General features: G+C 39.6%; 1 protein-coding gene across 1 annotated transcript; it reads left to right on the top strand.

Annotated features, from left to right (window-relative positions):
- Window positions 1-15: 15 nt before the first annotated feature.
- Window positions 16-25,943, top strand: LOC101863460 (trafficking protein particle complex subunit 8). The gene is made up of 25 exons (XM_005105562.3): window positions 16-299; window positions 2,502-2,702; window positions 3,405-3,494; window positions 4,879-5,053; window positions 5,951-6,125; window positions 6,390-6,525; window positions 7,013-7,144; window positions 9,522-9,700; window positions 10,414-10,520; window positions 11,332-11,482; window positions 11,881-11,984; window positions 12,459-12,564; window positions 13,087-13,218; window positions 14,033-14,104; window positions 14,743-14,895; window positions 15,840-15,960; window positions 16,749-16,928; window positions 17,291-17,439; window positions 18,085-18,159; window positions 18,709-19,005; window positions 19,228-19,637; window positions 20,369-20,522; window positions 21,676-21,778; window positions 22,623-22,691; window positions 23,377-25,943. The coding sequence occupies exons 1-25, from the start codon at window positions 134-136 to the stop codon at window positions 24,270-24,272; spliced, it is 4,533 nt and encodes a 1,510-aa protein (XP_005105619.1). The 5' UTR covers window positions 16-133; the 3' UTR covers window positions 24,273-25,943.
- The last annotated feature ends 456 nt before the right edge of the window (window positions 25,944-26,399 follow it).

The following is a 26,399-nucleotide window of genomic DNA, read 5'->3' as shown; positions in this document are numbered from 1 at the left end:
GTGTAATATTCCGGAAGTGGCGGAGTCAGTAAAATGGCGCATGACAGTATTCTTAGGAAAGCTACAGATCATCAACAAAAATGTTGATGTGTAACATAAAAGCGCTATCATTTCATACTTGAGGAAAATATAGATGATAACCATGTCGCAGTGCAAACAGAGTGCCAGTGAATTCATCCAGAACACTTTCAGCCCGCATATTGCCGTTCTCTGCAGCAATGATGCCCAATTGTTATGTGAGAAGAATAACCTCAGTTTTGTGCAGCTGATTCAGCCGTTCTGCAGACTTTCATCAGAAGGTAATTGTCCTGCGTGTCACAGGAAAGTGCTAATATAATACTGAGGTACTGATTTGTCATCTATTAGTGAAATCACAGGACGGCATTGGGGTCATACATGGGTTCAACCCCTTGTCCATAATTCAGGGCAGAGAGAGAGCTCTTTATCTTTCTTTTGCCCCCTCCCCCCAAAACAAGACTAAGCCCTAGACTAAGGGTCTCTAGTCTAAGTCAAGTAGAGGTAGCCTAAAAAGACAGAAGGACTCTTAGAACTGATCAACCAATTTCTCGCTATTAGTGTAGTCCGGGAAGATTGAAGAATACCGGACCACTCGTACATTATTGTGCAAGAAAGTGGGGACCCCACTGGGGTAGGTGGAGCGGGTGGTTGGGGTGGAGGAGGGGGGTTCAGGGGGGTCTCCCCCCTGACAAAATTTTAATTAATAGATCTACCAGTCCGAGATTCTCCATTGAGAGATATTAAAAACGGGAAAATTATGAATTCCTAAGGTTGAGACATAGGCAAAGTCAGTCCGCTGGTCCGGTATTCTTCAATCTTACCGTGTAGTCCTATTCAGTAGGGGTAGACTAGAACCCTAACTTTAACTAAATTTGACAAATCTTTTGAGAAGTTGGTGCAGTTGGAATGTGGGGTCTTTTCTGTTTCATTTAATAAGTACGGAGTGTCTACGTACGGTAAACGGGCACCTAGTCTCAATATCTACGTACGGTAACCGGGCAGCTAGTCTCACCTAGTCTCAGTATCTACATACACGTTAACCGGGCACCTAGTCTCAGTATCTCTACATACACGGTAAACCGGAATGAAAATAAATCAATATTATATTTTGTCCTGTACTGTCACTTGTTGAAAAAAAAAATTCATACAAGGTAAGCGTCTAGCCGAGCTCGCCATTGTGACCGGTCAGTGAACCTGTTCGTGCGCATCACATTGTGAGTACCGGTTGGGGGTCACCAAAGTTCATTCAAAGCCTGTGCGCTGCGAAGTGTAGGGCTCCGGAATGGAGGGGGGGGGATTATTGATTTTTTTTAAAGGTACAGTCGGGGGAGGGGTGGGGATGAAGGAAACTCCGGATGACAAAAACTGAATTTTGGAGTTCTGAACTGCGCAGTTACTGTGTACGTGACACTGAGACTACAGTGCCGGTTACCGTGTACATGATACTGAGACTACGTGCCCGGTTGCCAGTTACCGTGTACGTAGACACTCAGGCTAGGTGCCCGGTTACCGTACGTGTACGTAGACACTGAGGCTAGGTGCCCGGTCACCGTGTACGTAGACACTGAGGCTAGGTGCCCGGTCACCGTGCACATAGACACTGAGGCTAGGTGCCCGGTTACCGTGTACGTAGACACTCCGTAGTAAGTATGAAGCTACAGCGAGCACCTAGATCTAGCCCATCTCTGTGATTGTCCCAAATAATGAAATATGGGGTATTTCAGCCTTCAATTTTTGTTGTCTCAAAGTTGCACACACTCAAGCGCGCGCGCACACACAACCCAAGCTGTCAGCGATGAAACCTAGTGACGCTAAGTGGCAAAGCGGGCCCGCCACAGTGAGATCTAGTCAACCGGCGAGGGAAGCCCCGGAAGATGCTAAAAATAGGTGGCAGAATTACCTCATCTGTATTTGGGCCGATCACTGAAGTGTGCTAGGTGCTCACTGTAGCTTCATCATGTGTTTCATTTCATTCTTCCAGTTAACGTTGAGTGTGGGGCTGACAGAGTAGTGCTGTAGCTTCATCATGTGTTTCATTTCATTCTTCCAGTTAACGTTGAGTGTGGGGCTGACAGTAGTAGTACTGAACTGAACATAAAAGAAGAAGTCTACCTAAAGAAATTTTACTTTGAATCATTTGACCATCCAGTGCTTTTTAGACCTAAGTAACAATTTGTTATTGTCTGAAGAACATGGCCACCCACTGAATACAAGGAGTCTGAATACAGATTTAGATTCTTTCTTTTGGTCTATTTTTTTTTTCAGCTGAACTCTCAAGCTGCCAATACAGAAAAGACGTTTCTTGTGCTATTGAGATTGAAATCAGGGCAGCGCATCTCAGAAACTGACAAAAATTGATTCTCTTGAGTTTGGGTTATTTTTAGAAACAAATGCGCTGGAGTCATAGTTTTAAGTAGGTTTAAGTTCAAAAGAATTAAAGTCAACAGGTTTTCTAACACTGTATATATATGTCTTTCCCTCAGTGCACATTCGGGATGCCAACAATGTTACCCATTCAATACACAATCTACGCATCAGTGCGTGTGATATGGGCACTCAGCTTCCCCAGCAGGGTGTCATCAAGAAGCAACTCAGTGATGCTGTGGCCTCTACCCAAGGACAGTCCCAAGAGCCCGGTGCCAATAACATGATGTCCATTGGAAACTATGACCTGCAGCTCAGTCGTAAGTTTATTTTAGAACTACTGTTTCTTTCTGTAAAGTGCAATAATGTTATCGCTTATTTTCATAAGTTGCACTTCATTTTGTAATTTTTCTGCCTCAGTGTCCACAGGCAGTATTTATTCCCTTTGTTTGTACAAATATATATATATATATATATTTATGTAGAGAGTCTAAATAAATTTAGCAAAAAATTTTGTTATCAGGCTTGATAGATGGTATACAAAAAGTGGATACTGGTTTTACATATTATGACCTCAGTGCTTTCTTGTCGTATCTCCTTTTTTTTTTTTTTTACATTGAAAATGTGACTTCTTCTTACAAGCTCACTTTTTGTATGAAATGTTTTCACTGGTAAAAAAAAAATGGGGATAGGACAAGAAAGCACTGAGGTCGCGATATGTCAAACTAAGGTATGATTTAGAACTTATTATATCCACAAACACATGCATGCTTGGAAAAGGAAACAGTCTTGTGAGTAGTTTTTGGCTTGTTTAAGTCCTTTTATTTATAGAGGTAAATCTACTACAATTGAAAGTACTTCAGTTATTCTTTTTTTTTTTTGGGGGGGGGGGAGTTATGGCCATGACTTCAATGTGCATATGGTAATTAGTATTTCTAAGAATGGATATTCTCTCATAATTCCAAGGTTTCTTCTCACACTTGTTTTGATGCCCAGTTTTATATTTTTCCATATGTTTTCAGCTGCCACACCATGGTTTGAGAGCTGGCGGGAAGCTTTCTTGCAAGTTTTGCCCCCTTCTGATCACGAGTACCTCAACCACTGTTTGGCTTGTATCCTTGCCACCTCTTAACTTGTTGATGCTGATTTTTTAGATAAGTGAATGAAGTTTAAATTTTCTTTTCTTGATGCTGATTTTTTGGATAAATGAATGAAGTTTAAATGTTCTTTTCTTGATACTTTTTTCCTTTTTGACTTAACGAGAAATATCCCAAAAAAATTTTAGTAAGTTTTTTCGAAATGTTTTTATGTTATAATTTTTTTTAGCTATGGGATATAAAGGATCATGGTACTGAGCCCCCAAGGCCGTGCTGTTTTTGTTTTTTTAAGGAATGTGAAATATAAAAGTTACAATGTTATTTAATCACTGAAATTTTTCTTGTAGGAAATCAGACTTTAACCTTTCCTTTCGGTGTTTCTGTAGTTCGTCTGTTCCTAGTATGAAAGTGTAGACATCATAGTGCTGTTTCACCATAAGATACGCCTGGACTTTTGCGAGTTTATTTGTTTGTAAACCTTCTTTTATTTGTGCGGAATGTGAATAAGATGAGTGCTATGTTCCCCACTTTTGTAGACCCGCTTAAGGCCACACTCTCTACTTTTTAGCACCAAAATCTACAATTAGGTGATTTTTACTTTTTTTTTTCTTATTTTCTCAAAGTATTCCATGCAAGGTTTAAAAATATTCAGTTTTGGAAATGATTATTATTTACATAATCACAGAAATTGCAAATTAGAGTGAAATCGAGCCAACTGAAGGACCATTTTTAAAAGCTAAAAACTAAAAAACCATTCCTGGTATCTATGAACTAATTACATATTTGTAATCTGCACACAAATCTTAACCCTTTGCCGTCACATCTAGCCGATCGGCGATGTTTACCAACCAGTTTCTTTGGATTTCCCCCAAATTGCCTTTGCCTTTGATGGCAGGGGTTTTTACTATATGAGCCTTGTGATGACATAGTGTTAAGAAAATGATGCCAGTTTTTCTTGAAATTGTAAATATTAATCATTTTATGACTTTTAGAAGATTTGCATAGCGAATGACAAAATGAGTCAAAATAGCAGAGAAAAAAAATCATTAAAAAATTGGATTTTTTTAAATAAAAAAAAGATAGTGTCATTTTATTTGGAATTGTATGGTGCACTTACCCTCCAAATTTAATGTTTTTATCTTGAATGTTGTTTTGAGTTTTTAGCTTTTAAAGCCAAGAAATGAACATTTTGAGGAAAGGAGCAAATACATCTGAAAATTGCTTTATAGCATTGTATTGACACACATTGTTACAAACTTTATGGAGCTATCTCTTTGAAATAGAGCTTTGGGAGTACTTCCATTCTTTTAGCACATTATTTTCATGGGAAGTTTCTTAAAACTCCCAAAAACATTGTCTGGAGTCCAAAAACCCGTGTGTGGCCTTAACTGCATTGAAGGCATTTTTGTGGTGGCTTCCAACAACAGTGACCCCCTGAGTACCTTCACAGCCCTGGCCAATCAGCAGGTAACCCAGCAGCAGCAGTTCCCGAACCGACTGCCCCGCTGGTTCTGCCAGGGAGTGCTGCACTACTATGTCTTGCTTCATGATGTGCTGGATGGGGAACAGACCAGGTGGGTGGTTGACAGCTGCTTTAGTGTGGTTTGCTTCTTTCCTACCAAATATATCTATCATCCTTACCTCTCCTCCTTTTTTTGTGGGTGGTTGACGACTGCTTTAGTGTGGTTTGCACCTTCTTTCCTACCAAATATCTATCGTCCTTACCTCTCCTCCTTTTTTGCGGGTGGTTGGCAGGTGCTCTGGTGTGGTCAGCTTCTTCTTTCCCATCAAACATCCATCGTCCGTATCTCTCCTCCTTCTTTTTTATGTTTGTTACTGTCATTTAACACTTCTAATCTTCTGGCGCTCATATGACCTTATGCAGTTGCGAGCGCCATAAAACCCCTACTTTTTTGTGTATGTTACTCTCTTGTAACACTTCTAATCTTCAGCACTAAAATTACCAAATTGTGTTATTATAAGTGCCATAAAACTCTCACTAAAACTAAAAAGAACAGACAAGATAGTCTCTTGTGGGGAAATGTCTGGTATTGTCCTTGTTGTTAAAAGGGTTGTTTTTATCCAAGGAAAATGAGAGTTCTGATGGTGAAGAATTGAAGGTAAACAGTTTTTTTTTCTAGTCTTACCCTTTTTTTAAACTGTTATTTTCTCTTCTTGTCCTGTTTAGATCCACACCATTTTAAGAGACTTACTTTTGTTCATTCCTATGTGGCCAGAGAGTATTCTCAATTTCTGTGATTGGTATGTAAAAACTTAGTTGATATAAATTAGAGAGCTGTTAGATTTTTAGTCATCCTGCTTTTCTCTTGCTTAAAATCTCTCACGTTGGTTTAACGTGCTTTTAATAATTTTTTTATTTTAAAAAAACTGAAACCAATAAAGAAGGTGGGTGTGTTTTCTGTGTATACTTGGGCCTTGCATACCCTGATCTTGATTCAAATGATTTACAGAGCTGAGGCATTGTACCAGAGCATGAAGGCCACATTTGGTGTGCAGATCTGTCACTTGCTGCAGATCAACTCTCGCTCTGTCAATACAATGGAATCCCTGAAGACTGGACTCTCAATGCAGCCAGACCCATGGAGTCAGTTTCTGAACAAGCCATCACCTTCCTTGGTCAGCTCTGTAAGTGACTGGTACAAACTCTTGTTCTACAGTGAAATTGTTTCATCATTTTCAACTTTTAACACTTCATGTTTTGAGGTGTAATTAGCTATCTTTGATTTACATGTTTAGAAAGCTTCTCATGAAATACTTCACAAAAAAGATGTATTCTGTATGGTGTATGGAGGTTCCATTTGATGTGTTCTACTTGTGGCCATGAGACAAGTTATTGTTTTTGTTAGCGTAGGGTATGGCTTAATTTTTATTTTTGTTTGTACTCATTAGGAGAGCATTGACAGTGACCACGTCTCCATGGAAGGTTCCCCAAGCTTTCCGTCACAGCTTTCTGAGAGTAACCATGAACAGTCTCCCAGCAACCCTCTCACAGACTCGTTTTACGAGAACAACATTGAAGAGTCCGGTGAGTCATCCATATTTTCTGTTTTTCCTACAGACAGGGTCTGGCCATGACCTGTTTGTTGAAGGTTGTGCTGGATTGTAGGTTTAACGGATGATGCTGTTTCACAGTTTTTCTTTCATGCAAACGCCTATGGGCTTTTCGCTATCGTAGATTTTAATTGATCAAATAAATATGCAATTCGTGAAAAAGGTGCCACCTCACTCTTCTTTGAAACGGATAGAAAGTTTATCCATCATTGGAGCCAGTGTGCTGAACTGATCATTTTTTTGGTATTTACTTGTGCTAACGTAGTCAGATAAGTTGTCATGGATATTTTAAATTTTTTTGCCGTTGCCTGTTCGTTGGTTTTGTTCATTTGGAGGGGGGGGGGGGGGCATAATTTTTTTCTCCAAATTTGTAAGGTGGGGAGGACATGAGAGTTCCTGAGGCATTCCTACGTGATTGATTGTAATAAAAGTGTTCCTGTCTTTGTGTTTGCTTTCTTTAGGTTCCTCAGGGATCACTACTTCCTCCTCCTGTGATCAATTCAGCCACCCTCTGGCTTCACCAACCACGCCGCCAAGCCGGGACACCCCCTCCCCGGACAGTGACCCAACAGCTGCGGCTGGAGGTTATCAAGGTGGGTTTTGCAAGTCAAATGTGGGTACATATTTATTGCCTAAAAGAACAACGAGCAGTGTGTTTTTTCATCGCATATTTTTAATGTTCAAGTGCAGCAACCGGTGCAGGTGTGTCATGTTGTAAGGAAAAAGTTGCAGGAATATAGAAAGGGAAGACGATACTTGATGGCCTGTCGGGCTTGCAGGGATAAGGAAGACTGGAACATGAGGGCATGCCCGAACATGACAGTCCTTTCCCTTCTGTGCGTTGAGTGCACACACCTCAGCGTACAGAGGTGTATGTCTGGCTCGGAGCTCGGGTGCTCAGTTTTGAAGGTTCAGCATGAGGAAGGCTCAAAGGGTTAAAGAATGTTGTCACATCCAAAGGTGAAGTCTGTAATTTTTTGGTCTATTTTCGTGATTCTGAATGCTAATTTAGTATTAAACTAGCTGGGCACCTTTTCGATGAAAGGAATGATCAGTGCATTAATATCAACTGGAAGTCATTGGCTTACTATATTTACACTCTACTGGGATGGAGCAATTAATCTTCAGAGATGCAAAAAATTAGAAGGTCTAGATCTATACTCTCAAAACTGAATGTGCTTAGCGAAATATCACTGCAGGCACTTCTGCTGTGAAGGACAGCTAGGCAGATTTGTTTCGTTTCTCAGTGGAATAATCATAAAGGCCAAAGAAGGAAGAGAATTTTTTATCAAATATATTTTTCTAAATTCAGGAAATGAATAAATAAAACATTGGGCTCCATCATAGGGACCTATCTATCTTTTTGCAGGTACTTGCCACCTTTCAAATCTGTAGCTGTCGTAGTATTATGGGAAAAGTGACACATGTTAGACCTGCATGTTTGCCGACAATCGTCTGAAATCCGACAATCGCGAACCGGCCGATGCTATCGCTAGGCCCGCCTGTATCAGTCAATGTGCGTAGTGCGAGGCTTGGCCGACTGCCAATGACCCATTTTTCTCCCGTCGGCTTCGTCGGCACTTTCGTTTTCGTGCCGACCGCCGACGCGCGCACCGCCGACGTTTCCGACATAATTGTCGGAACCTAAGTAGAAATGCGAATACGAAAAAGGACGACAACTTAAATTATCTACTTTCAGTTTCGTGCTCAAGCGGCCATTTTGAATTTCGTTTGTTGACTAATTCAATTGTTCAGATCGTGTGGATTCATTCAAGTCCGACTCTCTTGTTCTAATAGAATCTAGATCTAGATTTATATAGATCATTATAGACCTCAATGGAGGATTCATATTCCAATTCTATTGTGTCAAACCCTATCATAGGTTGTGCTGTAATTTTTATATTGGTGAAAATAAGCATTTCATCAGGTGCGTGAATTGTTTTTATTTATTTAGTAAAGATCTAGAATCTAGATCTAGATCTAGATCTAGAATCTAGATCTAGATCTAGATCTAGAATCTAGACTCAGCTGAGTCCCTCTGTTCGGAATCGGATGTGGATTTCTAGTTCAAGGCCTATTCCTATTCACTTGTTCTACAAGATCTAGATCTAGATATATATGAAGGATTCATATTATATATTCCAATTCTATTGTGTTATTGTATCAAACCCTATAGCAATGTAGATGTAAGCCATATATAGATCTAGAATCTAGATCTATATGCTCCTTGTTTGTTTTGGAGTGTGGTTTTTTAATTAAAATTTTTTTTTTCATTTAGGACTTGTTTTGGCCTTTTTACATGATGCCCGTTGCAGGTTCTTTTTGGGGGTAGGGTTACGGTTAGGTCTCTTCTTTATTGTGTTTGTTGGGATGGTCGCTCGTTACTCGGATGTTCTTCTTTATGACAGCCACAAAGGCTTTTTTTTGGGGGGGGGGGGGGGGGGTTGCGCAAAATTTTCAGACAATCTGGTTGAGGCTCACATGCAGGTCTAACATGTGTTTCCAAGTTGCCAAATATATTATAGATATCTCTCTCGTGGTTTGTTTTTTTTTACATCTTGCAGGTCGAAATTCTCTCATGTAGATGATTTGCTTATTTCTAACTTTGTTGTTTCTTTTATGGAATGTGCAGTTTGTTTTATATCTTTGCAAGATTATAAAGGGACAAGTTCAACATTAAACTGCTTTATTGTCTGTCCTTGTGATATTTGAATTTTTTAAATTATTCTGCTTTTTTTTTCTTTTGTCTCATCTCTTATCCTGCTCATAGTTCCAGTTCTTCATCCCCAACTTGTTTTCCGTTGTCACTTTACATTTTGCTGAGTGCAAAAAGCTTAACGTTAACTCAAAATGCACCCTGTGAAATAGTGTCAAGAAAGTGTGTTATAAAGATTCTGATAATCATAACTGATAATGCCTTGCCTTATTTGTCTTGTTGCTGTAACAAGTAAAATATGATGTTGTTTCCAGGTGAAAGCAGAAGTTTTTCTGTGGGCCACCATCGCTCACACGATAAAAATGTGAGCAAGTCACACGGCATGTGTTTGACCCCAAGTGACTTGGACCGTCTGAGGATCTTCATGCATGAGTTTGTGGTCCGGGCCCTCATCCCTTGGGCTGAGCGGCAGATGAAGATGCTGAGTGAACAGGTGAACATTGCCGCTTTCTCTTGGTATGCACAACACCTGTTCTGGCACCTTCAGTGGGCTCAGGACGTCTCACTTTCAGTCTCTCCTGTATCTTTCTTACTTTTGAAAACTTTTCCTTCTATACATAAGTACTACCTCTGACGTATTTTAAATAAATCATATTCCTTTTGATATTGAATAACTCTTCATTCTTTCAGGAATCACTTGATATGGTTGTGTTATCTGTCCATTTTTTCATGTACCAGGTATTTGAGGGTTATAGTAACCTGCCAGAGAGAGAAAAAAAGCTAGTTTTAGGACTGAATGAGTAAATTATGCACGGATTTTTTTATAGTAAGCATTTTTTGTCATAGGTGACATTCAGAGTATTTGTCTGTTTCATGTGTTTTCTTGCATGTCAAAGTGATGCTGCTGCAGCTGGTGTGGTGCATCAGTGTGCTAGTATTGATTTGTTTTCCTGTCATTACTGTTGAGCCTGTTGTGCTGTTTGATAAAGATATCCAACAGAGTGCAGTGAAAATTGTGAACAATTATTGATTTGTGGGAGAACTTCTGTGCAACAGATGGTTCAATGGCTTTTCTGGGTAGAGCTGTTCAGAATATGTGCCTTTGATATTCAAATGTTTTGTTCTATGTTTTTTTGGATCTGAAGCTTTTTGATTGAATAAAATTTATCTTTTTTGTTAAAATTTGTCTTTGCCTTCTGTTTGCAGCTAACCTCCAGAAAAGGAATCCATAGATCAATCTTCAGTGCTACGAAAAAATGGTTTGGCAATAAGCCTTCTGGAGCCATTCCTGCTTCACAGAATACCACAGTAGTGTAAGCAATTTATATGGTTCATATTTAGCACAAGTTATTATCTAAAGTTGAATTTCTTTTAGGTTTCCTTGTATTTCATCTCTATCAGTATGTTTGCTGGAAATATTTTTACTTGGCAGTGGATTATTAATCCATGTGTATTGGTGATCTTAGGTTTGTCTCCTATTATGATGAGAAGGCAATTATTGAGTTGAGTTTTATGCAATAACAACCACCAGCACAACAAATACCAACTTGACAGCTACTTCAAGCTTCAAGATGGGAACAGATTGGTCTTCTTAGGCTTAGATTTGGTGGCAATGGACTAAATGCAGATATGTTTATGAAGCTAAGGATTGACCAGTCGGAGACATGTCCATGCAACACAGCACCCATGAACCCAGGACAGCATCCTCAGGAAAGCCTTATATAGAGCCCTCCTAGAGCAGTTACAGTCGGTGTCCTTAGAGACAGTCTCAATATTGTCTTTAGGGTTTTTCAACTTGCATTTATGCTATCTGGTGTTGCCACACAAAGAACAGACTAGAAAAATATTCCCACAGAGAAAGCAATCTCTGATTTGGATGGGAAAAGTTTTTTGGTTGTTTTTTTAAATTTAAAAAACCCAATGTTTTCCCCCTTCAATTTCTTATATCTTGCGCAATGTACCTTACCATTTTGAATAGTATTCCTGCTTGTTCATATTTCCAAACTTTTTAAAAGGATTTTTTTTTTTTAATGGACATATTTACTTGTGCTGGGAATACCATATTGAAAGAGTGTACAGAAGGTTTCATAGAAATTCAAGACATCCCTCTTGTTCTGAAAACAGGTATACTAAAGATGCTCCAGAGCTACAGTTGAGGAGATTGGCGGACCTGGCTTTCTTGTTTCAAATGTATGAGTTTTCCTACAACACGTACCACACGGCTAAGAAAGATTTCAACAATGATCAAGCCTGGCTGCACTTTGCTGGAGCACTGGTAATGAACACTAGTTTGTTTCTTCTGTTCTTGTTATTTAGACTTGAGCTTTGTGATATGCCAGAGACAAGAATGTGTCATTGTTATGCCTGGCAAAGAGAATGTTTGTAGGGTTGAGAATGTAATCTTTTCATTTTTGCTGTTAAGAAGAAGCATTCGTGTACCTATCCTTATTCCATGCAATGCTTCTGTCTTGCATGGTGTTGACCATTTGTCTCTTAGACAAAAGAGTTTTAGATCTAATTTGATTGGGTCATCTATTGTAGAATTTTTTGTTGTTGATATTATGAATTAATTTCATGAAGCCCTTGATTTAAGTAATGTGGCAGAGATGTTGGCATCTATGAATCGGTGATCATGTTCTTATGTTAATGTTTTTCCATTCTTTTGTTTGATAGGAAATGGCAAGTCTGGGAGTTTTCCTCCAGGGTCCTCACAATCAAAAGCAGTACCCACGCCACTACATGGAGACCGCCATATCAACATACCTTACCTCTTGCAGGTGAAGGAATAATTACTTTTGAATATTTTTGCTCATTTTCAAACCAGCATTGACTGTTCGTGAGCTGTATAGATTAATCTTGCTCGGTTTTGAATGATGTCGAAGCTTTAGAATCTCACTGTCGATAAAAATTCATTCTTTTCTTCTGCTGTGGCCTCAGAGGTGTTGGGTTTTGCTTACAAAAAAAAATTTCCTAATGAAGTTATTTAGTTTGTGAGTGGATTTGTTTGTGTTTGTTTTCTTGATTTAAGGATTGCTTATGAGAATGAACTTGATTTCTCTAACCTTTGACACTCGTATGACTCTATTGTGTTGCAAGTGCCCCAATACTCTTACTTTAATTGGTTTCATCGTTACTGTTACTCTTATGTGTTTCTGGTGAAATGTTTTTGTTCCACAAGATACGGCGCCACGGCAACAGCATCTTTTGTAGAACACTCATCTTAAAATAAAACACCATTGTTTTCTTATCAGAAATACACAGTATGCTACACGGGCGACCTTAACAAGCACAGAGGCCCTCAAGAAGATAGGCATGTACAGTGAAGCAGCCCTGCAGTTTTTGAAGATGACTAGTGAGGTAATTTCCTTTTCACTGATTTAAAAAATCCTTCGTTTATACATAAGATGCTGCAGTAACAGCAAAACTGATGATATATGAGAATGCTAACTTCAAAGGCTTCTTTATTTTCATTTTTTCTGCTCGTAAATACTTTTTAGGTTTTTGTATTGGGAGCAAGCCATAAATAATGTTTTACATAAAATTATTTGCTGTAGCCGCCCTGAGTCTCCATTTTAAATGCCCCCAATGTGGAAGAGAATAAAGTGATGTAAAAGATGTGTAACATCCATTAAGGAATTGACAGACAGTTTTAGTGAGTATGCTGCTGTTTGGCAGGTGAAGTTGGATATGAAAATTAATTTCGTTCAAGTGATTTCGTTCATCAGTGATAAGATTTCTAAAAGAGCTATTCTTTGGATTCTTGTCCTTGAAAACTGTCAACTTTCCTTGCCTAAGACAGGAGTGACCAGGTGGCTCAGTGTTCAGGGGTATCTGAAGAATTGGTGAAATAAGGTGACCGTTTTAAAAAATTGTCTTCAGGATTCTGATCTGACCAGTGCTCTCTTCCTTGAGCAAGCAGCTCATTGTTTCCTCGCTCTGAAGACCCCAATGGTGCGCAAGTATTCGTTCCATATGATCCTGGCAGGGCATCGCTTCAGCAAGGCTGGTCAGGTAAGTTCGCTTAGAGGGGTCTTTTCAAACTCTTCCCATTGTCTTACGTAGTTGGACAGGTGTTCTCGAAATATTTGGTAAAGTTGATATCGCTGTGCTTCTGTTTGAAAATATTATTTATATTTCATAAGTTGTTGGTCTTGACATTATAAAAACTAATATCCTTTTAAGGGTCAGTAAAATAGTCGCAAGTACTTTATAGGTAGTGGTCTGTTGCTGAAGATGCTTCGACGGCATATGGGGTCTTTTTCTGTGTTGACCCAAGTAGGAAAAGTTACAAATGCATCATTTATAGGCGTTGCACTACAACTTATATAGATCAGTTGTGTTGACAATTATCAAGTCATTATGCATTTTCTCACCTGTGTCGTTTTTGGTACCATAAGAGGTTCAGTGGCCCCGGTAATGAATACGAAAGACCATGCTTTCTTTGTCAAAAGCCTTTTGTATTTACATATTTAGGGAGTAATGGGCTGTATTTCCCAGACACACGGCATAGCTTTATAATGGTTGTGAAACAGTTTAATGTTTGAACAGATGGTTATGTGTATTGTTTAAGCTCAACATTTGGTTAAGCTTGAGCAAAAGAGGCATTGAAATGTTATTTTGTAATGTATAAGAATAAATGTTTTGCATTAAACTGAGCAGTTTCCATTCTGCATAGTCCGTAAACCCCTTTGTTTGTAAGCCAAGCATGAGATAGTTCATGCCGACAGGTTTTACTGTTGGTGTTTTAGTATCTGTTCAAAGTTTTCTTTAATTGTTTTTGTCATGGGAAGCTGAGCAGTACTTTTCTTTGTTTTTATTCTTACAGAGAAAACATTCATTACGAAGTTACTCCCAAGCTTTGCAAATTTACAAGGCAAAGCACTGGTCAATTGCAGAGGTAAGTGAAGTTTTTGTTTTTGTATTGACTAACAGAATTAGTCTCTGTACTTAATTGTGTAGGAATGTTTTTTCATTTGTAGAGTAATGGATAGAAAATTCCACTTCTCTTGGATTATTTTAAAGTCTTGTTTTCATTGTACTGTGTAACTTTTCCCTGATAAGTCACTTCTGCATAAGAAGAGAAACCTGTAGAATACTTCTTCTATTTATCAAATAGATACCTTTTCATCAGCAAAAAGAGACGAAATAATGGTGCTTTCATTTCATTTTTTTAAAAAGATGCACCAAATTCCCTGAGTAGAAGAGAACAAGTCACGATTTTTCGCCTCTGAACACAATATATCCAACTGAATTCCTACCTAAAAAGGATCCGCAAGGATACCCCTCCGGACTGCTCGTTATGTGACTGCCAGGATGAAACAGTACCTCACCACCTCTTTACCTGCCTTGCACTTTGAGACCTGCGTAACACCTACCTACCTGCCTCCCCAGACATCGGAAATACTCTATACAGCGACAAAGCACAGCTGATAAAAACCTGTAAATTCTTTGCCTTATCAACAGACCGAAGGGCTAGAACTGAAATGGTCGCTGGATCGGAAAAGTAAAGTAAAAGTGGTATTTCGTATTTTCCAGGATCACATCCATTTTACGATTGGTCGTCAGTCCGTGAACCTAAAGCAACTGGAGAATGCCACAGCAGCTTTCAAGCATCTGTTAACAGAACAGAGTAAGCAGCCCACCTCCCAACAAGCAGCTTTTCTCAGAGAGTACCTCTTTGTCTACAAGGTAAGGATTCTAGTTCATCAATGTTTCCAGAGGGAAAGTAGAGTGGTTTTAGTTTGGGGTATTCTTAAGAAGTTTTTAATAGATAATGAGTAAATAAGGCCAAGACCCTTGAATATTACTTACTTTCAGCTCTTTTTGTAATATGTTAAGTGACTATGAAGATATCTATTTGCTGAAAGAAGGGAAGCTCATTATAGAAAGTTCAGCGTTGTAAAATGAAAGGGTTCTTACAGGATGTTGCTGAGATACAAAGTTCTATGTCACTACCATGTGGATTACACTCTGTGTCTAATAAACGGGGGGGTTTTTTGTGCTTCTATGAACTGAAACTTGTTTCGTTTCTCTTATCAATAAAAAAAATTAATTTGCAGCAGTTGTTCACTTGGAAAAGATTAAATTTAATTGCTTCCATCTTTGCGGATTGTTCTTTTTTTTTTCTTTTCACTTTTTAAAATGCCGAACTTGATGCCCTTTCTCTGTATAATGCAACTCTAAATAAGTGTCTTGACTGTCAAGACAATGCACATTGTGTGGTGGAGGTTCATGTGTAATCTTTCACTTACTCCACAACAATGCACATTGTGTTGTAGAGGTTCATGTGTAATCTTTCACTTACTCCACAACAATGCACATTGTGTAGTAGAGGTTCATGTGTAATCTTTCACTTACTCCACAACAATGCACATTGTGTGGTGGAGGTTCATGTGGAATCTTTCTTTTACTCCACAACAATGCACATTGTGTGGTGGAGGTTCATGTGGAATCTTTCACTTACTCCACAACAATGCACATTGTGTGGTGGAGGTTCATGTGTAATCTTTCACTTACTCCACAACAATGCACTTTGTGTGGTGGAGGTTCGTGTGTAATCTTTCACTTACTCCACAACAATGCACATTGTGTAGTAGAGGTTCGTGTGTAATCTTTCACTTACTCCACAACAGCAACTTCTGAGCCAGGAGGAGAGAGACAGTAGCTCATATGGCCACCTGCCGGAACTGCCTCTGCCCCTGGTCAATAGCAATGCCACAAAGGTTCTCCTGAGTGGAACACGCGAGAAACAAGGTGAATGAATGTTCACTTGTGCCCATACATGTGTACATATTGTTTTGTGTGAGAATATATGTATATTCGCTTAACTTTCACTTGGTTTGTCCGTGCTAGATCAAAGATGTGGACTTGTCAAGTTTATACAAAATGGGGTGTTTCTTGAGTTTCTGAAACTAGGTTTTTGTAATTGTATGAAAGCTTTAAACAATTGAAACGTTGATGATTATATATAATAAGGATCATTGAAATTATATACCACACATAAATAGAGAAAGTTCTAATATCCTGGCTATCTCATAAACCCATAAAAAAACTGCTGATGTGTCAAGGGATTTTTTTTAAAGGTGAGATTGTTTTGATGGAAGTGTTGACACTTCCTTCAGTAGCTGGGACTTTGTTGAGAATGTTGAAGAGTTGGATCATGAGTCATGTCAAGAAAAAGGTTATTCTTATAAATCTGTGAATGAAAATTATGCCAGAAAAGCAATTTTTCATTTCTTCATAACGTAGTATCCTTTTTATTCTCATGTTAATGATATGGAGTGGTAAAATCTTTCTGTTCCTTTTATGAACATTTTTTGTCAGTCTTTTCAAAGCTGACCTAGATCGTTAAATGTCCTGAAATGGACTTTTGGCGATGCAACTTCAGGGAAAAAACTATTTTGTTCAGTGGGTCTACGTTTGTGCTAGGAGTCCCACGACTCAGTTGCCTGTAGCAGACCAGCTCATGCAGCCTGCTCCTAACATGATCAGAATTGTGTTGATGGAGGGGGGAAAAAACCCACATTCTTTTATTTCCTCAGAGGGCAATGGAAGAAAGACGTCGGCAACAGGAATGTGGTTCTCAGATGAGGAGCATTCAGCAAAGTGGGACGTCCTCGAGGAGAGAATGACACAGATTTCTGGTCGCTCCCACAAACCCAACCCGCAGCTCTTCACCAATGATACAGACAACCGGTCTAGTCCCGTTGCTTTTGTTGGAGGTGAGTATTTATTGATTTTTAAGTCACAAACTTATTTCGAATTGGGTATTAGGGAGCTGTTTCTATCTTAAATGCCAACATTTTTTGTGCTGTCAGTAGACTGCAGTGCTGTCTCGATTTTAATTTTTAACGACATCTTTGTAAAGTGTTTTTCTATTCTTCAGCTCTCAACCCTTCAAAGTGGTAAACCAATTCCATAACACTTTTTCTCTTTAAAAATTCAGAAAATGATGTTAATTGCATCAATTTTGAAGCACTTGAGAATTAATGTAACAAACTGTGAACGAATAGTCGACTGCTTTTGGTGGGTGTGTTTGATTTACTTGATTTTTTAAAACTTTGAATTTTTCCACTCGTTTCAGAACCCATCACCATAGAACTGCAAGTGGAAAACCCCCTCCATGTGATGCTAGTCCTGTCTGAAGTGTCATTACTTTGGACTTTTATTCCTTCCATTCAAGGGCCCGACCCTCCTCAGGTCATCTCAAATGAAATGACTACTGGAGTGAAGGTATGAAGCTCTTGTTTTCGTCTGAATGTATACAGTTGATGGACGTTGTAGTGTGATCTGCACCTTCTAATAATAATAATAATAAATAGCATTTGTATAGCGCATATCCCCACTCAACTGCAGGCTCTATGCGCTTTACACTATATTTTTACCCCAGCAGACCACAGAACACTCCGAAACATTCTCAGCTTCCCGGGAAGCATGCAGTGCAAGCAGCTGATTAAGCGCTCAAACACTAACAAATTGACAAGATCTTTCGCTGTCTATAGCCGGGTACCCATTCCCACCTGGGTGAAGTGAGGAAAATTCGTGTAAAGTGCCTTTCCCAAGGACACAACGTCGGGCCCCTAACGGGATTCAAACCCACGACCTTACGGTTGCGAGTCCGAGAGACTGACCACTAGGCCACCGACGCCACCTCTTTCCAATGTTATAATTCCTCCACCCCTTTTATTCATGATGAAATATTACCTGTACCTATTGTAATGATAAGCTGTATCTGACCAGCTGCCTTTTTGTTTATGATTCAGCATTTCTCTTTCAGAAAATCATTTGTGTATATGTTTATGTAATGTGTTTGAGTTTTCTCTTTTCCCTCGCATACCACATTCTAAATGGGTTTTTTACAATTATCGGATGTTACAGAATAGCCTAGCTGATGAGATCATTCAGACGTCCGTGATAAAAGAAGTGATTGTGCAAGGTATCCAAAATGAGTCGGTAAGTTCTGTCCTGATTTCACAAACAGATTGCCCTTGCATTCTGAAAAAAGTTACAGACTATTTTCGGCTTATTTTTTTTGGTATTCGATGCACCTGAAGTTAGGTTGGATTTGCTTGTGTGGGATAGCAAGTTATGATGTAAGATTACGTATTGTAATGTATTGATGAAGTTTTGAAAAGGACGGAGATTGATGGCAATTACTAAAATAGACTACTTTGTTTCAGAGCCTTTTTTTTTCTTGAAAATAAATTTCCCTGTTTTGGGGCAACTTTTTATCGTAAACGTAGCGATGTACATGTTTCATGTCCTTCAAGCAATTGAGTATACCTTTTTTTTTTGACCAAAGAGAATTATCTCTGAGGTCAGCTGTGCTGACTTTATTCTGCCTACTGGTCTATGACTTCTATCTTATCTATGATGCATTTTACTTTTTTTTTCTAATGTCTTTTTAATCACTTCATTTGGATACAAAAACATTCAATATTTTTTAGAAAAAATGTCGGTTTAAAAAAAAATTTGATTTGCCCATCCTCTTTTCTTGCTCAGATTCATCTGACCTTGACCCCGAGGCAGCCCGGTCAGCTACGAGTGGTGGGCCTGGCCTACAATCTGGGCACCAGCTCGCTGGCTCAAAACTCTTCCCTGCAGCAGGAGGTGGGGTCCTCATCCATGTCTGCACCCAGCAAGCCAAGCTATACCACCAGTGTCCTCGTTAGGGGCAAACAGAGACTCGAACCCCAGGGGCCTCGCCTCAACAACTCGAAAGAAGAACGAACACAGCAGTTGTACGGCCCAGATCGACGTCTTGATCTACTAATTCATGAGGAGATGCCCAGTTTAGATGTAAGTTTTCTGTCTTCATTTCCACTAACATACAGTTCATTCAACAGTGTCTTTTTATTACATGTTAGGTGTGGATCTTTAATGAAAAGAATAGGCACATGGTATCACCAAAACTTTTATTATAAGTGAGATTGCAGCTCAAGGAAATTAAGTGAGAATTTCAATAGGTGAAAGGGAATCTTTTGCGCTGAAAAATATTTTCCTTTTGTGTTTGTTCTTCAGGTTGTCTTCTGCGACTTCCCGGAGAACCTTTTGTGTGGCGAGGTGCAGTGCATAGAGATTGAGTTCACCAACTCTGGCAAGAGCCCCCTTCAGAACTTACGAGTGACCTCATCTCACCCACGGTTCTTCACATTTGGCCGCAACTCGGAACTGCCCAAGTACCCCTACGTCTACCAGATGAGGGCCCCACAGTGCAGTTCACTTAGCTCCACCCTCACCAGCACGATTCCGGATCGATCCTCGTTCCTCTCACTGCCCGACGTCCTTGACATTCCACTGCCCAAAGGGGCTCTCCAGCCAGGAGACACCCTGTCGCTCCCCCTCTGGCTTCGTGGCGATGACATTGGTGGGGTTCACGAAGTGGATTTCCTCTTTTATTACGAGCCAGTGAAGCATTCCTGTAACATAAGGTGTGTGGCTTTTTTTGATGATTCGTTCATTTATTATGCCAGGCGCACAATAGTGAAGGCTGGGGGACAGCAGATCTCGTTTGAGCATTTTACATTTTACTGATGTTTAATAGTTTGAGAGCTTTTTCGTGCTTCTTTAGCTTTTGGGAGGAAAAAATGCATCTCTGTATGACGTTATAGGATCGGACAAGCATGTAATGTTTTAGGGTCATGCTTTATGAATTTCAGACTTTCCTCAGGGGTTCTCATGGTCTAGAGGATGCATGTTAATCCCTCTTTCAACAGGTCCCAGGTTGGAAACCTGACAGGAGAAAATTTGCTCCTTTCATGTTCTCTAACCATGGTCTGTCATCTACTGTCGTATCCACGTTCTTGGAAAAGGGCGAAAAATCTTGGAAGTCCTCCTGTATGCAAGTTGAGCAGGTTAAAGATCCCTTGGTGGTCCAAAATCGATAAGAGTAGACTTCGGTCTTCGCCCAATTGAAATTGAAAATTAATTCCTACCAAACTAGAAATGTTTAATGTGTCCTGCGCCCTTATGCAGTTGCGAGCGCAGTTAAACACTTACCAAATCAAACAAAACTAACAAGTTTTCCCACTTTGTGCCCAATTTCGCCATTTTCTCATGTCAGTTGAGCAATGCAAACATTTGGATGTTTTTTTACTGGTGTAATTATATATGTGCTCTTAATCTAGGAAAAATAATAATTATATTGGTTCAATCTCGTCAGGCATCGAGTGGTGCGGCACTGCACCCTGCTCAATACAGTGGAGTCCCTGAGTGTGCGCACCACGGTGTCACGACCTTCGGCCCGAGCTGGCGCCACCAGAGGTCAGGAGTTGAACTCGTGTATCTTTGCGTGCGAGTTGGAAAATCTGAGCCAGGTGAATGTTATATAAAGCATCTCTTTATAAATACTCATTTTTGCGTTTCATAGTAGTTCGTCTTCCTCAAGGTTTTAGGGAAGCGGTTTTATTGCTTTAGGGTGTATGTTTCATTTCATGTAAGATGTTTATTCGTACCTTTCTGTACATTATGTTTAACACATTACACCCTAAGGGCCTGGACGGGAAGTCCATTGGTAGATCCTAAGCAAGGGGAAAGAACCCACCTCCTGTGAATACTAGCCTTTAAAAAACACATTTTAAAAATACTAAACAAATTCCAAAAATCCTGAAAAAATAAAAGTTAAAAAGAAAACTGAATGTAGTTTCAGAAAAATATAACTTTATGTATGCGCAAACTGTTGGAAATGTTCTAACTTTATTTCAATCGGGGTGTCCGACCAGTCACTCTCACTCTCAGCCTCGCGGTCGGGCCCTAGATCTAAATTCTAGATTTTCTCCGTCTGATCAATCGGAATCGCCCCAAACTCTTCCTACAACGTTTTCATCAAAATCTGAGCCATCTGATTTGTCACATGCTTGTTTTTGCTCAAATCCATCGTTATTTCCGTTTTCGAACTCAATTGTGTCGCTTTTCAACAAGTCGAGACACTTTCGAAGTGTCGGTAACGCGTTTGTTCGCACTTCGATCAGCTCTAATACTAAAACTACTGGCCTGAAAAATGTCGTTTCGGTATCAAACGAAAGAAGAAACTTTTTGCTATACTATGCAAATCAAAATCCCGGCCCCAGAGTCTCGTCAAGGCGAGACTTTCGTTTCTAAAGACGCTGGGTCGGCGCGGGCGGTTCCGGGCGAGTCAGGGTGGAGCGCGTAAGGGAATTCGCGGGCGATCCCGGGCGAGTTAGGGTGTAATGTGTTAAGACAGTTTCATAATTTTTTATTCCTTATTTTTAACAATTTGTTTTGTTATTGTTTTGATTTCTCATGCTACGTCACCGTTTTTACTTTTCTTTCCGGTAAGACTGTGCTTGCTTCAAATCTTTTGCATTTATTTTCACCATCTGAAAAGTGTAAAACCTTGTTTTTATTTTCTGTTTAATAGTAATTTCGTCTTTATGAAGATGAAATATCACGAAAAGTTATTCGCTTTCTGTCTATTAAAGAGTAATTATCATTTCATTTTTTTCACAGGTCCAGATACAGAGACCCCATGTCCAGGAACTGCAGGTGACCCAGGTGTCTTGTGTGAGTCCTTGGTGGACACTGGTCAGCCTCGGGGCCAAACACCATTCGGGTGAGCTTCCTTAGTGGGAACTTCTGGGGGTTTTTCTTTGCAAAGGTTGAGTAGTCTCGATCAGAGATTGCTGTGCTGATTGTGTGTGTGTGTGTGTGTGCTTGGGACTTTGTGTTTGTTGGTCTAGGTTGGGTTGGGAAATTTTGTTCTGCTCATTTGTGCTTTCCAGTTCATGTGTATTAACTTAGATAGATAAGATGGATTTCTGTTTTGATATAATGTTTTGGTACCTATAGATGATTGTGTGTTCATGTGATTTGTTTTGTGTGCACAGAAAATAAAAGACTACTGGAAGTGAAAATAACTTTTGATTTTTTAAAGGCTTTTATTCTGATTGATTGTATTTATGTACTTGCTAGCATGTGTTTTCATGTATGCAATCATGGGTGTTTATGACTACAAGTTGAAACAAAATGTTCTCTGGCTTTTTAAAAATGTTTTGAGATTAATTTAAGAGATACTGCACAGGGATGGAATTAAATTGACACATTCTCATGCAGAATGACAAATAAAAACAAAAGAAATGAGAATTTGATCTTTTTAGATGATTCAATTATGTACTTGGCTAAATTTCCTAAAATAAAAAGCTGTACAGTTACAGTGGCACATGACGAGTCCACATGACGAGTTTTGTTATGCCATAATTTCAACAAGGTACAAAATGGAACTTTCATGTAGAAGTTACTAAATAATACACATTTTATTGTTTCCTATTTAACTCAAATCCATTTACCTCCCCATAAATCAATGCTGCCCTACTTCGGAGTGTAGAAGGGAATGGTGAGGTAGAACGATGTAGTTGGTGCTGAATGCTATTTTTTTTTCTTTTTAAATGGTTGTACAGGTGTGCGTCTTGGCAGCAGAGAGACTTTACAGCTGGTGATGAAGGGCTTGAAGCAGGAGCAGGAAAACGGTGGGTGTTTTTGTCCTGTGGGAAAACCACTTTTAAGCAAACATGGAACGGTGTGCGACTTACTTTCGCATGATTTTTTTTGTATTTCGACTCAAGGGCAGTCTGAGATTTAAAACTGCTTTGGTTGCCAGCACCTGGAAATGTGTCTATGCTAGTAACAGTCAGTGTAAAGAGTAGACTCTTGTTTATGAATGAGGATAAAGAGTAGACTTGTTTACTAATGAGGATAAAGAGTAGACTCTTGTTTATTAATGAGGATAAAGAGGAAGAAAAACCTTTGAGACAGAGTGACAGAGTATGTTCCTTCATGCTAGATAGTTGTGAGCACAAGAAAAAGAGACTTGGTGAATCGTAGTTTTTGGTTTCCCATCATTTGAAGGAAATGGTTCTTATTTGCTGAGATATGTATTGATAGGGTTCAAAGTTGAGGCATTTGAACTGATTTATATTTATCATGCAGGACATCCTTCTACAAAGAGTAAATAGAGAAAATAAAGATGAACTCGTGTTTAGATCTCATGAACCAAGTCATGTTTACCATTAGAGGAATTCAATAATTTTTTGTTGTGGTCAAGTGCTTACTACTGAAAAATATCCTTTTTAAGTTTTACAACAACAGTTTTCAGAGAATTAGTTTAGTGTTCAGCTTTGCGGTCTACAATTTGATTTCTCTTGTTCTCCTCAGAGTCTGAGAAGCTTGTGTTTAGCGAGGTTGCTTTTGACAGGGATCAGGTGAACAGTGCGTGCAGCCCTTGCTCTGATTTCTTTGTTCGTAGCTCTCTGCGACACAAGCAGCTGTCTGCGGGAGAAGCCCCGCAGGATAAACCTCCGGTGTCTTCCCCAGCAGACTCGGACTCATCGGCCAAGGCGAGGGCACGAGAGAGTGTGAACGACCTGGAATCTGCCGTCATGCTGAACCTGACTTTGGTCTTTCTTTGGAAAGCCTATGTGGTTCAGGAGAGCGGTCAGATGAAGATCGTAGTCGGCCAGCACCATGTGCATGTGGACCAACTGAATGCTTGTGCCACATCCTATCCCACCCCACCGACCGCCCCGAGCCGCCCCCCTCTGCGATTCACCCGTGTTGTTGAGCAAGAGCAGCAGCAGCCACCCAGTCCCGAGGTGACCACACATCTGGTGACCTACTCTTTCACACATGTACACCAGAAGGAGCATGCGTTCTCAAGGGGTATGTGCGTGGTCCCTGTCACGCTGGTTTTGCAGAACCACTCAGAACGAGAGGTGCATGTTGTAGTCGATACCAGCAAAACTCCGGAAAGCCTGAGCTCAGGAGGAGGAGGAGGAGGAGCAATGGTTTCAGATTCTTCATCGTTTCCTCAGCAGCTTCCCTCCTCTGCCTCTTCATCACATTCTGTCCGTTGGGTGGGCCTCACCCAGGCAACACTGACCCTAAGCAAAGGCCAAAACTCTGCGGTGTCCCTCAAGGCAGGGGTCACTCGCCCCGGCACCTACAACCTGAACAACATCTCCGTGTTTGTCACCTACAGCTCCGACCAGTCCCAGATGATCCTACAGAAGCATGCCACTCCTAGTATTATAACCCTGGTGGACACTTCATGATAGGCTACTGAAGGTTCATTACCCTCATTTACAAACACGAAATACCAGAATGGGGTGGAAAGATTGAGAGATATGCTTGTATCGACTGTCGGCTTGTTATATGGTTGTAGGCCTGTCTTACAAGTAGACCATTACTGGCTACAGCAGAGGTATCAGACGCCATCTCTGCTCAACATGCTTGCTTTATGTATGCCAGTCTAAGGTCTTTATCATCGTTGTCATGTTGAGACCCCTCATTTCCATTTGTATTGTAATTAAAGAGCTAGGAGATGATTGTGTAAGAGGCTGTTTTCTTTGGCAGTAATGTTTTAAGTGTAAATTGAATATTTGTGAGTGGTAGTGTTTTCTATGCATAGAGAGGGGACATGAAGAATACTGAGAAGATATTTGCCGCATGCTAGCTGTTAATATGTATAAAAGTAGTCGAAATTGTCAAGATGGCCAACTATTGTTGAATAAAAAGGCGGTTGTCTTAAACAGGTGCATATCTTGGACTGTCATTGTAATGTAAAAAAAAAAAAAAAAAGCCCTGTTAGGTGGGAAGTGGCCGTTTGAACAAGTGATCAACTTGGACAGGTGGCTGTTAGAGCAGGTTTGACTGTATGTCGATTACACCTGTGGCTTAACTGAAGTGGGAACGCTTTGAGATGCTAGGAAATTAATGTTATATCTGGGTAGATGGTATTTCTTTGGCTTTCTCTTGTGTATGATTTGTTTGTTTCTGTCCTGAGGTTTATGCGTCGATTTTGAGATAAGTGGTTGGAGTCTTGAGGATATCTTGACCTTTTGTTCTTTGTGAAATGTAGGAAATTTTAAAGAAATTTTAAGCTTCCAGCCTTCTGTGTGACCATGTCTACAAAATGTAAGCACTGTTTTGTATTCAGAATTGTTAGTGTCAGTTTTGTTTTTGTTACGCTCTTTTAGAATGACTCTGTTGTTCTGCCATAATTCCACTTACAACTGAACCTGCATTGAAGGAACACTTGTCAGCAGTTGATGTATGATGAAGGGGGATAGTTGTCGTCTGGGATTTACGGTTCTTTATTTATCACTATTTTTCCAATTTGTGATTATGTGAATCTTGTTGATTTGAAAACTTCTAAGGCAATATGATTTCTTTTCCCCCGTAAATCTTTTTATTAAATGCCTTACCTTTTCTGAAAATGTGCATGTCCTTTTGCCATCAGATACACATAGACCCAACTTAAGATTGCACTGTCTTGCCTTTCAACTGTGTATGGCTTCATCTTCAAACATTCGAAGGAAAACATTTATTATTGTTAACAAACATGGGCGTTCTGTTAGTGTTGGATATTTTCATGTTATGTTTATTTGTCTAAGATATTGATGATGGAGCACTTGCGTACATCTGGTTGTGAAAGAGTTAGCACAAAAACAAATGTGGAGATATTTTTTAGATGATTTAAAACTTTTGTTCTCTTTTGATAAGAGTTAGTGATCAAAAGAATGGAAGGGAGAGAGGTCATTGTTCATGTGAAGAATGAAATATCAATTCTCCCCCCCCCCCCCCCCCCCCCCCCAAAAAAAATTAGTCAGATCAAATAATGCTAACTAGTAAACTCGAGCATAAATCAGCTCAGGGTGATGTGTCTTACAGTGACTGGTATAAGTATCAAAAGTTAGGACTCAGCCGAACAAAAAAAAAAAAAACGTGCATGTGGGTGGCTGGCGGGCACTCTAGTGTGGTATGCTCCTTCTTTCCTATAAGTCATCTATCGTCCTTCTAATTTCTCTTCTTTGTTTTGTTTGTATGTTACATTCAAGTAAAAGCTCTAATCTTCTGCACTTATATGTCCTGACAGTGTTACAATTGCCGTAAAACTTATAAAAGAGCATGCTTTTCATGTTCATTATAATGAATACACGAGTCTATGAGAAGAGATGCTTTCTAGAAATTATGAAATCCCCAAATATAACCAGAAGTGTGAAATGTATGTGTGTGCTTAGAAATGAAAAGGGCGTTAAAAAAACATACGTAAAGTACAGCACTATTTAATTTTTCTGTTTTCAAAGAACTCGTCGATACATTGTACTTTTGTTCTGGGCCTTGTTTGCCATGAAGAAATAGTCATGCAATGCCTCCAAAACACAACAAGAGTATGTTGA

Source organism: Aplysia californica, unplaced genomic scaffold (genome assembly GCF_000002075.1).
Source record: "Aplysia californica isolate F4 #8 unplaced genomic scaffold, AplCal3.0 scaffold00477, whole genome shotgun sequence".
NCBI lineage: Eukaryota > Metazoa > Mollusca > Gastropoda > Aplysiida > Aplysiidae > Aplysia > Aplysia californica.
The sequence above is the reverse complement of the archived record's forward strand: the minus strand, read 5'-3'. Positions and strand labels throughout refer to the sequence as shown.